Below are 13,470 nucleotides of genomic sequence, written 5' to 3'. Positions count from 1 at the left end.
AAACCGGAGCACCTGGAGGAAACCCACGCGGACACGGGGAGAACATGCAAACTCCACACAGAAAGGCCCTCGCCGGCCCCGGGGCTCGAACCCAGGACCTTCTTGCTGTGAGGCGACAGCGCTAACCACTACACCACCGTGCCGCCCCTTTTGAAACTTTTTTATTTAAAATTAATTTTGTCTAATTAAGCATGCCAGTATATCAGCATCAATATAATCCAGTGGCACGAATAGGTTTACAGTCATAAAAAAACAACAACCTTAATCAAGGACATTTTTTTTTAAATATCAGATTTCATTTCATGAGCACAGAATATCACCAGAATGTTGTTCTGCAATTCCTAATACTGTATTCAGAGACTTGATCACTTATAACAAGTGATTGATATGATGCACATGACTTATTAAATCATGCCCAATGAGTAATATATCTGTCAAGTCATAGGACTTGAGGTCAGATTTGGGAATGCAATGCTTATTTCAAGTAGAGCAGCTGCCACCCGGACACACTGATGTCTCCTGCCACGCCCCTGATATAAATATATAAATGTACAAATATATAAATAATATTGTTATTTAGGTTACAGGAGAAGTGATGCACGGAAATCCAGTTGGCGCAGTTTGAGAAAGGTGCCACCAGGGGGAGCTGTGCAGGCCGCTATTTCAGTCCTGCACTCCTGACAGATTAGTGTGTAGTGCACATGACAGCCAGAGTGCTCTCGTGGTGCTGATGTGAGGAACACACCGGGTGGTTTCTGTTCTGTTCTTTTCTGGTCTGGTCTGTTCTTTTCTTTCTATTTTTGGAGCGATCGCAGACTGACATGCGGTTCTCCATGGGCACGATGGCTTTTGAATAGCGTCTCTGTGTCCTTCTGCATTGTGGATGAATCTAGGCTGTGTATTTATTATTGTGGAGATAGCGGATCGGCTGCGTTCCTGTGCGCCTGAAGGAGGAGGAGGAGGAGGAGGAGTTGGCTCGTGGCGGATGGCAGATGGCAAAGGGATCTGGAGGATGCGATGGACACGATAACCGCGATAATTACTGCAACTGGTGGGCGTTAAATCAGCACGATTTCAAAGCGGCTGGAGCATGCAGGCTGATGTTCTCTTCACCTAACTGATCTGTCCGTCAAAAATGCCACGGATCTCTGGCACCAGGATGGAGAGTGTCAGGGTGGAGCAAGCCTACACCCATGGAATGACTAAAGGTCAAGTAGTGTAGAGAAAGTCATGGTTTTGAAATTAACAGGAAAGTACAATCAGTATGGTTGCCTTTATTTTGCCAACTCATGCGAATGTTAAAGCAGTATCTTCAGTGAGTGATACCAAGCACTGATTGTCCACCTGTCTTGACAGCATCACCTTGTCTAGCCCGTTGAGGAAACCGTTCGACCAAGATTTCTCAGTAGGTTGCTGAAAAAAGGTTGGCAAAATGATGTGTGAAGTGATGCCGACCATCAGCGAGGGTGACTCGACGAGTTCCCAGAGAGGTTCTCAGAATGGCTCGGACGGGGAGTCCAATTTCGAGCAGCTGATGGTGAACATGCTGGACGAGAGAGACAAGCTGCTGGAGTCGTTGCGCGAGACCAGAGATGCTCTTGTACAGTCACAGGCAAAGCTTCAGGAAGCCCTTCACGAGAGGGATGCTCTCCAGAGACAGATCAGCTCATCGCTGCCACAGGTAAAACGGTGCACGTGAGAGGGAGTGGGTTTGTGGCTTAGAAATGTAGTTACGCAGGAGTCTCAACATCACAGAATCTCCAGCCCTCCTCCTGGAGAACTGTCTCTAGATGAACCTGATCACTTCTTCTGAATTGATCTCCAAAACAGAAAGGTTCGTAACTGCTGATCAGCACCATGGGATCTCCAGAATTGCTCCTGGAGGTCTAGCTTTCACCAGTTTGAACTCAAATTCTGACAAAATCTCAGGTAGGGAAATGTGTCCCAAGTTGTGATCTGAGTGAAAGTGGGAGAGTGAAATGTGAATAAACAGATAGGAATGATTCAGTAACAATGAGTGTTTACATGAATCCCTTAAAACTCAGTTCTTCGTTAACTGATCTTGAGTCAAATTAGTCTTTAACTATGTATACAACACGATATAACACCACGGACATGTTGTTATGGACAATTCATCTACCACATGGTGGAGGTATCACACTAAAGTGGCTTGTTTTCTTCCAACAGTATAGCCAGAGAGTTTTATTCCAGTTACACCAGCAATCTGCCAACAATGACCATTTTTAATGGATTCATTAATGATCCATCAACTATAATAGGTTATGGTTATATTTAATGCTGCCACACAAACCACTGTGATAGATGGATGGATAGATGGATGGACGGACGGATGGATGGATGTACTTTATTGATCCTAGAGATAAAATTTGGGAATTCTGATTTCTATAGAAATGACAATGCATTATAACAAGTGCATTACTACCAGTGTTGTAGTCGAGTCATTAAATCTCAAGTCCGAGTCCAGTCTCGAGTCCCCAGTGTTCAAGTCCAAGTCAAGTCCAAGTCATTAAAAAAAAAGTCAAGTCAAGTCCGAGAACAGCACTCCAACTGCACCATTTGACGGTGTCTGTTTTAGCGCCGTTAACATTAGTTTGTTCCTGAACATGACGTATGAACAGGTGAATGTGCATTCTTTTTGTCAGGGAGTGCAAAGTATTCTGTCAGAGATGGTTGGGAGACGGATGTAAGTGCAGAAGGTGTGTTTATTAATACAAGTGAAGACAGGTAAACAATCCAGAATGGCAGGCAAAATCGTAAAACAGTGAAACAGGCAATAGGTCGAGCGAGGCACAAACAGGCTAGCATAGACTCGGCAGAATCAAAGACGAGAAACAGGAAATCAGGGATCAGGAAACCAAACAAGGAAATAAGGCTCGGTAATGTGTCTGCAACACAGCTCAATACTTCGCAAAGTAAATGCGGTTTTACAGTCTTTATATAGGCACGCTGATTGCGCCTTAATCCTGTGCAGGTGCGAGTCATTTACGGCGCGCATGCGAGAGTCCACTTGGCGCGTGCACTGTCCAGAGCACGCCCGAGAATCTGTCTGATGCACTACCAAGGCGCACAGGTGTGACACTCTTGCATGAAATTAGTACAAAAATTAATGTAGATATAAATATCTCATCTCATTATCTGTAGCCGCTTTATCCTGTTCTACAGGGTCGCAGGCAAGCTGGAGCCTATCCCAGCTGACTACGGGCGAAAGGCGGGGTACACCCTGGACAAGTCGCCAGGTCATCACAGGGCTGACACATAGACACAGACAACCATTCACACTCACATTCACACCTACGGTCAATTTAGAGTCACCAGTTCACCTAACCTGCATGTCTTTGGACTGTGGGGGAAACCGGAGCACCCGGAGGAAACCCACGCGGACACGGGGAGAACATGCAAACTCCGCACAGAAAGGCCCTCGCCGGCCACGGGGCTCGAACCCGGACCTTCTTGCTGTGAGGCGACAGCGCTAACCACTACACCACCGTGCCGCCCTTACCTATAAATATCTTATGCCAAATTATTATGCCATGTTACAAAAAATAAAGAAAACATCCGAGTCCTTGTCTCCAATTTACGAGTCCGAATGCAGTTAATGCACGAGTCCGGGTTCAAGTCCGAGTCATCAGTGCTCAAGTCCAAGTCAAGTCACGAGTTCTTAAAATTAGGGCATGAGTCAGACTCGAGTCCGAATCCTGGACTTGATTACTACAAGCAACACCTTCTGACCAGTCAGATTTGAGAATTCAAGCTATGCTGTGGTGTGGATACGAACTATTCAGTATGTATGTGCGAGAATCATGACATCTGGACTAGTTACTTTTCATAGACACTTCGCTGTTGTTCCATACTTACGGCTTTAATTTCATGCCAACATGCTTTCAATTTGCCGACACGCGACAGTATCTCATCTCATCTCATTATCTCTAGCCGCTTTATCCTTCTACAGGGTCGCAGGCAAGCTGGAGCGTATCCCAGCTGACTACGGGCGAAAGGCGGGGTACACCCTGGACAAGTCGCCAGGTCATCACAGGGCCGACACATAGACACAGACAACCATTCACACTCACATTCACACCTACGGTCAATTTAGAGTCACCAGTTAACCTAACCTGCATGTCTTTGGACTGTGGGGGAAACCGGAGCACCCGGAGGAAACCCACGCGGACACGGGGAGAACATGCAAACTCCACACAGAAAGGCCCTCGCCAGCCACGGGGCTCGAACCCAGGACCTTCTTGCTGTGAGGCGACAGCGCTAACCACTACACCACCGTGCCGCCACGCTACAGTATTTATTTATTTATTTTTTTGCTCCGACGCTCGCTGAAAATCACGTCAGATTTCAACCTTGCGATGTTTGGGGCATATTTTGAAGGAAAATCAGTGTTTTGGGCCAGTTTGCTATCATGATGCACTCAGGCAGACCAGAAATACCCCGGGAAATCCACAATCACAACAAACGCCCTCAATCACTTTGCTGCTGCACTCAGGGATGAGAGTGGGTGGTCACCAAAAAAGCAGAAAACAAGATGGCGCCCGAAGCCGGGGGTCTGGGAGGGATACCCCCCCCCCCAGGAAAATTTTGAAAAATAAGGCCTTACAAACCACTTTTCCTGCAATCTGAGCTGTAGTAGATAAAAAAATCTGTTGTCTTTTTTATATATTTACATGAAAATATGTTTCAAATCAATAGGAGTATTGTTGAATTCAAAATAAAATCACATTCTACATTCAAGGGTATGGTTATAATTTATGATCAACAAAAATGACAAACTAAATTCACATTAAACGTAAGTTTTATTAATTATCAAAATGTTCATATGTTAAATAAAATTTCTTAGGGAGAGGTCAGTCACCCTACCGTATGTCCTCATTAGTTGCATATGATTTCAAAGTCATTTTAAAATATTTAAGTTTCCAAAACTGTCAGCATTAATTCAGATTTACTGACCATCATATACATGTTCAATGTATTAAATCAAACGAATGCTAAGTTTATGGGATAATGTCTATGTACACTTTATACAATTATTTATAGTTCACAGTCACTTCTCATTTTCATTTAATCATTTCGACTTCTTCTTCAGCCTTTTGGCCAAAGACAAGAGCTTGTCAGTCCTCTCTCTGTTTTTTATACCAACATCGATTTCACGTACCTTCACTTCGTCTCGCTTGTCAATTGTATTCGGCATTTTGAGTAAAAAAGCCGATACGAAAGAGAAACGTATTTTTGAAGCGCAGCGACGATGAACATGTGCAAGTTTCGATAAAATAGAACGATGCGGGTACTTTTGTAAGAACTGTTATGATTGGCTTTTGTTCTCTCCCACACTCTTGTAAGAACTGTTATGATTGGCTATCATGCTCTCACCAGCGATGTTTTGGCCAATTACATTGTAGATAACACGTATTCTACCGCGAGACTTAGCGAGACTAAAGATGGCGAAAATGTAAACATGTAACATCGTCGTACGCTTGAGTATCACGAAGGAACATACCCCAACCCCCCTCAATGAAAAAAACATCTCAACGGATTTGGCATAATATCGATTTTCACTCAGAAAAAGCGGAAATCCGCCGAAAAGCGGAAAACTCTCATCCCTGTGCACTGGTACCATGACGCTTCAGTGCGCGGGTGAGCACCCTTGCACTGACATCATATTTATCTTAGCAACCGTCGCTACCCTATGCCTGGGGGACAAGCGAATTTTGTTTACATACTGCTCACATACTGAAGCCAAGCGAAGATGTCTGGCGTCTGTTGCCTGAAGAAAACTACACCTAAAATAGCTCTCCTACCAGATTACTTGGATAATCTTAGTCAGAAAGAAGCAAAGGATAGATATACGTAGAAATTAAGAGTTTATTAGCAGTTATGATCCATACAAGATTCCTCAAAATGACAGGAGTGACGGTGCAGATTTGTGGCCTAGCGTTAGCATTAGCTACATGTTGGAATATACCTTCTTTTCCCCCTGAAGAGTCCTGACATGGAAGAACAGTTTTTAAAAAAAACCCCACAAAAGCAACAAAACCTACTTTGTGTAAAGAATTTTTCCCCGACATCAGCTTTTGGGAACAGAATGCTGTGAAAGCCAAAGCATTTACTCTCAAAGGACTCCGACCTGAACTGTGGGCTAGATAGTATCCCGGCCCTCCATGTGTCAGCAACCCCAAGAACATCTAATTACACAGCTATTTGCACTCTATCATTTCTACAGTGATGCTTATGATTGTTAAAACAATATCTGAAGTGTTATTCTTTGTAAATCAACAAAATATCTTGCTGTAGTCTTTCCAACAATATTGTAAGATTTTATTTAAATTTATCTAATAGTGAATGGTACAATAGTTACAAACGCAAATAGAATCAGAAGATTCCAGTTGAAGCTATAGTCATATAGTAACTATAATCACCCTTGTGATAATTTCAATAAACGGTTAATGTTCAGTTCCCTCTTTATTTATTCTCTATTCAAAAGGCACAACTGAGTCACACAGGTTGATAAGTGTGGAACAGACAATAATAACTTTAAGTATTAAGTACGCCTAAGTATAAAGGGCATTTGTGCAGGAAATGCAGTCTGCAGGGGGTATTATCTCATCTCATCTCATTATCTCTAGCCGCTTTATCCTGTTCTACAGGGTCGCAGGCAAGCTGGAGCCTATCCCAGCTGACTACAGGCGAAAGGCGGGGTACACCCTGGACAAGTCGCCAGGTCATCACAGGGCTGACACATAGACACAGACAACCATTCACACTCACATTCACACCTACGGTCAATTTAGAGTCACCAGTTAACCTAACCTGCATGTCTTTGGACTGTGGGGGAAACCGGAGCACCCGGAGGAAACCCACGCAGACACGGGGAGAACATGCAAACTCTGCACAGAAAGGCCCTCGCCGGCCACGGGGCTCAAACCCAGGACCTTCTTGCTGTGAGGCGACAGCGCTAACCACTACACCACCGTGCCGCCGGGGGTATTATTATTATTTTTATTTTTTATTTTTCTCACTGCAACAGAACTCATTTAAACTTTTGGTTAGTGGTGTTCTGGTAGTGATTCAGGTAATAAAACAACCTTATTATATACTACATTGCTGTCAGATAACTTTATGTGTCATAACTTTATGACTTTATTTACTGCTCATGTGAACGCCATGCTGCAAACCATGGCATTACAGACCTCCACTTGTTGTAGCAACCTTTTCAACCGTGTTAACAGTAAAAACACTGTCTGATAGTGTCAGTACCACCATAAAATGCTCCTAAAAGTCACCAGATGCCACCAAATGGGCTCCCTTTTTTCAAAATTTTCCAGGGGAGGCCCCCCGGACCACCCCAGCAAGAGGGGGGAGACCCCCCCCACACACACTTTGTACTCTCCTCCCACACGCCTACATACTCTCCACCCTACAGGCCATGCAGGGTGGCCACCAAAAGTTAGGGCTTTATTTTAATCCATGGGGAGAACACTGTATACCTTACCTAACCTAAAGTCAGTCAGCTAGTGCATGTTAACTAGCAAATGGTATTATAATGTTAGCTTAGATCCATGACAACATTAAAAAATAATAATAATAGGGGTTTTATTTTGTTGCTCTGTGGAGCTGTTGCTAACAACAGCCTTGATGAAGTTAAATCAGGCATGTTAGATGTGGGCGGCACAGTGGTGTAGTGGTTAGCACTGTCGCCTCACAGCAAGAAGGTCCTGGGTTCGAGCCCAGCGGCCGACGAGGGCCTTTCTGTGTGGAGTTTGCATGTTCTCCCTGTGTCCGCGTGGGTTTCCTCCGGGTGCTCCGGTTTCCCCCACACTCCAAAGACATGCAGGTTAGGTTAACTGGTGACTCTAAATTGACCGTGAGTGTGAATGGTTGTCTGTGTCTATGTGTCAGCCCTGTGATGACCTGGCGACTTGTCCAGGGTGTACCCCGCCTTTCGCCCGTAGTCAGCTGGGATAGGCTCCAGCTTGCCTGCGACCCTGTAGGACAGGATAAAAGTGGCTTGAGATGAGATGAGATGTTAGATGTGTGTTGAAACTCGATTTTGCAAGAGGGGTGCCTTTGAGATCTATGGTGTTCTTTTCCAGTCCAAATCTAACATCTATTTCAGTCTTTTCTGAAATCAGGGCCTAATATTAACTGAAGACTATCTGTCCAGGAGAAAGGTTAGAGACCAGTGCCCTGTGTACTTTTGTTGCTCTGCGTTTTTACTTCAGCATGTGCCTCTTGACACATTTGTCAGCATTAATGTTAGATCGATATGGTGAGGTGTTACTCAGGAATGTATAATGACCAAGGAGGCCCTGCTTTGGAGGTTATAAATGGTAACGCCATCCATTTGTTTGATTTCCAGAAATAGCTGAGCTGGAAATGACTTAATTCATTCCACTGACATTTGAGAAGAAATGTCATACATTCCCTGTGCAAGCTGCAGAAAGGAAAACTCCACCCTGAAACACATTTAATACGTTTAGATAGAAATATTAGGCTATAGTGGAGATGGTGCAAATGTTGGACTCAGATTTTTCGAAAGCAATGCAGCTATACAATGCAGAGACTTGACTTGGCTAGTTAGTGATCTCCAAGATGACAAGCATGATGGAGTTGATGGTAATATTAGCAGAAAGTTGAAGAAGGAACCCGGCGGCACGGTGGTGTAGTGGTTAGCGCTGTCGCCTCACAGCAAGAAGGTCCGGGTTCGAGCCCCGTGGCCGACGAGGGCCTTTCTGTGTGGAATTTGCATGTTCTCCCCGTGTCCGCGTAGGTTTCCTCCGGGTGCTCCGGTTTCCCCCACAGTCCAAAGACATGCAGGTTAGGTTAACTGGTGACTCTAAATTGAGCGTAGGTGTGAATGTGAGTGTGAATGGTTGTCTGTGTCTATGTGTCAGCCCTGTGATGACCTGGCGACTTGTCCAGGGTGTACCCCGCCTTTCGCCCGTAGTCAGCTGGGATAGGCTCCAGCTTGCCTGCGACTCTGTAGAACAGGATAAAGTGGCTAGAGATAATGAGATGAGATGAAGAAGGAACCTGATTTGGTTGAGCAGAGTGTACAGATGAGGAGGTGAGAGAGCTGGACAGGTTACAGGACTAAAGCTTTGCTGCATCACTTTTTTTTAAAGAGATAAATTCATACTGAACGGGCGGCATGGTGGTGTAATGGTTAGCACTGGCGCCTCACAGCAAGAAGGTCCTGGGTTTGAGCCCAGTGGCCGACAGGGGCCTTTCTGTGCGGAGTTTGCATGTTCTCCCCATGTGTCCGTGGGTTTCCTCTGGGTGCTCCGGTTTCCCCCACAGTCCAAAGACATGCAGGTTAGGTTAACTGGTGGCTCTAAATTGACCATGAGTGTGAATGGTTGTTTGTCTCTATGTGTCAGCCCTGCGATGATTTGGCGACTTGTCCAGGGTGTACCCCGCCTCTCACCCATAGTCAGCTGGGATAGGCTCCAGCTTGCCTGTGACCCTGTACAGGATAAGCGGTTACGGATAATGGATGGATTCGCACTGAACCTTCTGAAGTTGAAGTCAGCAGGGTGGGTATCAACATGTCGCTAATTTTAAAGGGCAACTAAGAGGACAATTACCCTACCCATTTTTCTTATTTTAAACAAACAGTGGTTTTCAACCACATAAGAGCCCATTTTCTGACCATTTACGATAGTAAACGGTTTTAGTTAGCCAATTACTTGGGCATATTTTACACGCTATCGCTGCTCAGTTGATGATCGGAAATGTTCGTAAGCTCCCGACAGGTGACAGCACTCACAGTACACACTGCCATAATTGAGAGAAGTGAAAACAGTGAGGATTGTTTGCGTTTGTATTTTTTTAAGATTATTTGAGGTAATGGTTGGATCCAGGTGTTGTGTGGGAGGATGCAACAATGGCAGAAGTGAAAAAAATAGCCTGCATCAATTCCCAAAGGACAAAAACGTAAGAAGGTAATGGATAAATGCCATTTGCCACACAGGGACAGACCTCTCACGGGCTGACTGGAATGGTCCTTCGGGTGCAAAAACAGCACATTCGCAGCTCGTGTGCTCGGAACATTTTGAAGAAAATTGTTTCACTCAAACAACTCGGATGCACCGGGCATCAGGAATACTGTACAAGCCAGTGCTGAATCCAGATGCAGTTCCCACAATCTTCGACCAAAAAGCAGACAAGACAAACGAGACAACGTGGTCAGTAGTCCGCAAAAGAGACGTTCAAAGGGTAAGAAAACACTTTTTATGGCTTCCCTAACTTTTTATTAAGCGTGATATGTTTTATTAAGCAGATACGTTATTTTGAGTTCCTTTGGGCGTAAACAGAATAATTACTGATGCAGCTAAGCAACTTGATGTTTGTTGTATGTTGTTTGATTTAGTGTTGTCAAAAAAGCCTCGGTAATGACTAACTAAAACAACTCTATAAATATTGTTCACTTGTGTGTAACCACACGAGTAATCATAGAAAAAAAAAATCTAAAAACATCCTCTCTGTTGAAGACTGTGATTTGTATAAAGCCTAAACCTACGTGACAAAATACCGGCATATGGTCTTCTGGTTACAAGTAAACGAAAATGCTTATTTCAGTATGATATACAGTTGTGGTCAGAAGTTTACATACAGTGACATGAATGACATCTTGGATATGAATGTCATGGCAATATTTGGGCTTTCAGTAATTTCTTTCAACTGTTCTTTTTCTGTGGCAGAATGATTGTACAGCAGACATCTTTAATTTAAAAAAAAAAAACCAAACACTAGAATTTGGTGCACCAGTTTTAATTTTCTTTGGGTTTTCTGAAATCAACACAGGGTCAAAATTATACATACATGGTCAAAAATATATATACACAGCACACCTAATATTTGGGTAAAATGTCTCTTTGCAAGATTCACCTTGACTAAACATTTTTGTTTGCCATGAACAAGCTTCTGGCAGAATTCTGGTTGGATATTTCACGACTCTTCATGGTAGAATTGGTAGAGTTCAATTAAATTTGTTTTTTTTTCCTTGACATGGACTCGACTTATAAGCACGGTCCATATATTTTCAATAGGGTTGAAGTCAGGATTTGTTTTAAGCTTAATGTTAGCCTGGTTTATCCTCCACAACCAGCTCTGATGCATGTTTGGATTCATTGTCCTGTTGTCACTCCCAAGTCCCAAGTCGTGTTCAAGTTTCTGATGGTTTATGCTGAAGAATTCTGAGGTAGTCCTCCTTCTTCATTATTCCATCCACTTCGTGCAATGAACCAGTTCCACTGGCAGCAAAACAGCCCCAGAGCATGATGATCCTACCACCACCACCACCACCACCAGCTGGTACAGTGCCTCTCTGTACATGGTGGTCATTGTGGCCAAACAACTCAATCTTTGTCTCACCTGACCATACAGCTATCCTCCAGAAGGCTTTTTTCTTTGTCCGTGTGGTCAGCTTCAAACTTTAGTTAAGCTTGAAGGTGTCAATTTTGGAGCAGGGGGTTATTTCTTGGATAGCAGCCTCTATGTAAAACTCACTGAACTGTAGACAGTGATCCATCAGCTTCCAGTTCATGGCAGGGCTGTACCATGGTGGTTCCCAGGTTGTTCCTGACCATCTGAACCAATTTGCTTGCAGCTGAGAGTGACAATTTGGGTTTTTTTGAAGCAAAGTGGCTTGGCAAAGTGACTACACCTCACAATAATTTGCATATAATTGTTTGAACTGATCTTGGAATTTGCAGTTGTTTAGCAATGGCTCCAAGAGACATTCTGGAGTTGTGAATATCTGCGATCCTCTTTCTCAGATCTGCACTGAGCTCCTTGGACTTTCCCATTTTACTGTGTGTTGGTCAATCTGATGAGTGCTGCCAACAAACCCTTTTTATGAAGGCACAGAGAAGCTACCAGCTGTAGTCAATCATGATCACTAACAGGAAGTTAAGAGACCTCGGCCTTGGCAAGATAAGAGACATTTTGGAAGTTTCAGCACCTCTGAATTAATAATCTAAGTGAGTGTATGTAAATTTCTGACCCTGTATGCATAATTTTGACCCTGTGTTGATTTCAGAAAACCCCCCCAAAATTAAAACTTGTGCACCAAATTCTAGTGTTTTTTTTAAATGAAAGATATATGCTGTACATTCTGCCACAGAAAAAGAAAAGTTCAAAGAAATTACTGAAAGCCCAAATATTGCCATGACATTCATATCCAAGATGGCATTCATGTCACTGTATGTAAACTTCTGACCACAACTGTATATCTAACGTTTCCATTAATTTGTCGCTTTAAATACATCAGAAATGTTTTCTAATAATTATTGGGAATATACTAACAACAGCTTGTCCCATTAATGAGAGAGTTTATTGAGAATATATTAAGAAAAACTCTTACCAGTCATTTCAACCCAGTTGCTGGTGCTGCGATTCCAACCCATTATTCCCAGAGGACTTTTCTGTGTTCCTTTCTTCTGTAGGAATTGCACGCGGCTCGAATTGATATGGTAATGCTTGTGTATCACGATCATCATCGCTATTCGTGTCATTGTCCGAAATACTCGAGGAAATCAGTGAAGAAATGTTGCTGGCGCTATCGTCCATTTTGTCGAATATGGCTGTGTACTGTAAGTGATGCCACATCTTATGGAAACCATTCGAAAAGCAGCTCGGGTGTTTCTGGGAATATTTCCGGCTTTTTCCGTACAAGTGTGATATAACGCATAGTTTCAGCCTCGTTTTACAGGTAAAGAGTTCAGGTTTGTCCGTAAGTCAGGGTTGCATCTCATTAATACACTATTTCAGATGTATAGTGAAAAAATCTACATTGTCACCTTAGTAGACTTTTAACTGGTGCTGCTATTAGCAAATAGCCAAATGGTATTGGGGTAATGGAAGAAAAGCACATGTTGAGTATAAAGCTTACTAAGGAAACTCTTCAGGATGGATTTCCCATTTAATTTCAGTCTTCACAAAGCTGCAGGATAATTCACTCGCTCATATGACTTGGCTGGGACTCAGGGGAACTACGGTCTGTCGGCTACAATCAGCGTGATGCTGTCTTTGTCGAACAGGCTGAAAATGTATTGGGGAAGAAGCATTTTTAAACAAACATAATTGGAGCAAAGACAGTTGAAAACATTAGATATACAGTGGTGCTTGAAAGTTTGTAAACCCTTTAGAATTTTCTATATTTCTGCATAAATATGACCTAAAACATCATCAGATTTTCACACAAGTCCTAAAAGTTGACAAAGAGAACCCAGTTAAACAAATGAGACAAATTATACTTGGTCATTTATTTATTGAGGAAAATGATCCGGTGGCAAAAAATATGTGAACCTCTGCTGTCGGTATCTGGTGTGACCCCCTTGTGCAGCAATAACTACAACTAAACGTTTCCGGTAACTGTTGATCAGTCCTGCACACCGGCTTGGAGGAATTTTAGCCCATTCCGCCGTACAGAACAGCTTCAACTCT

The 13,470-nt window shown here is 43.3% G+C and overlaps 1 protein-coding gene across 1 annotated transcript in view; it reads left to right on the top strand.

Annotated features, from left to right (window-relative positions):
- Window positions 1–1,432: 1,432 nt before the first annotated feature.
- The window catches only part of ppfia4 (PTPRF interacting protein alpha 4), a 381,591-nt gene continuing 369,553 nt past the window's right edge, over window positions 1,433–13,470 (top strand). The window contains exon 1 of the mRNA XM_060910159.1: window positions 1,433–1,681. Coding sequence (XP_060766142.1) covers window positions 1,433–1,681 — 249 coding nt within the window. The remainder of the gene's footprint in view (window positions 1,682–13,470) is intronic.

This window comes from Neoarius graeffei, chromosome 26, assembly GCF_027579695.1.
Source record: "Neoarius graeffei isolate fNeoGra1 chromosome 26, fNeoGra1.pri, whole genome shotgun sequence".
NCBI lineage: Eukaryota > Metazoa > Chordata > Actinopteri > Siluriformes > Ariidae > Neoarius > Neoarius graeffei.
The sequence above is the reverse complement of the archived record's forward strand: the minus strand, read 5'-3'. Positions and strand labels throughout refer to the sequence as shown.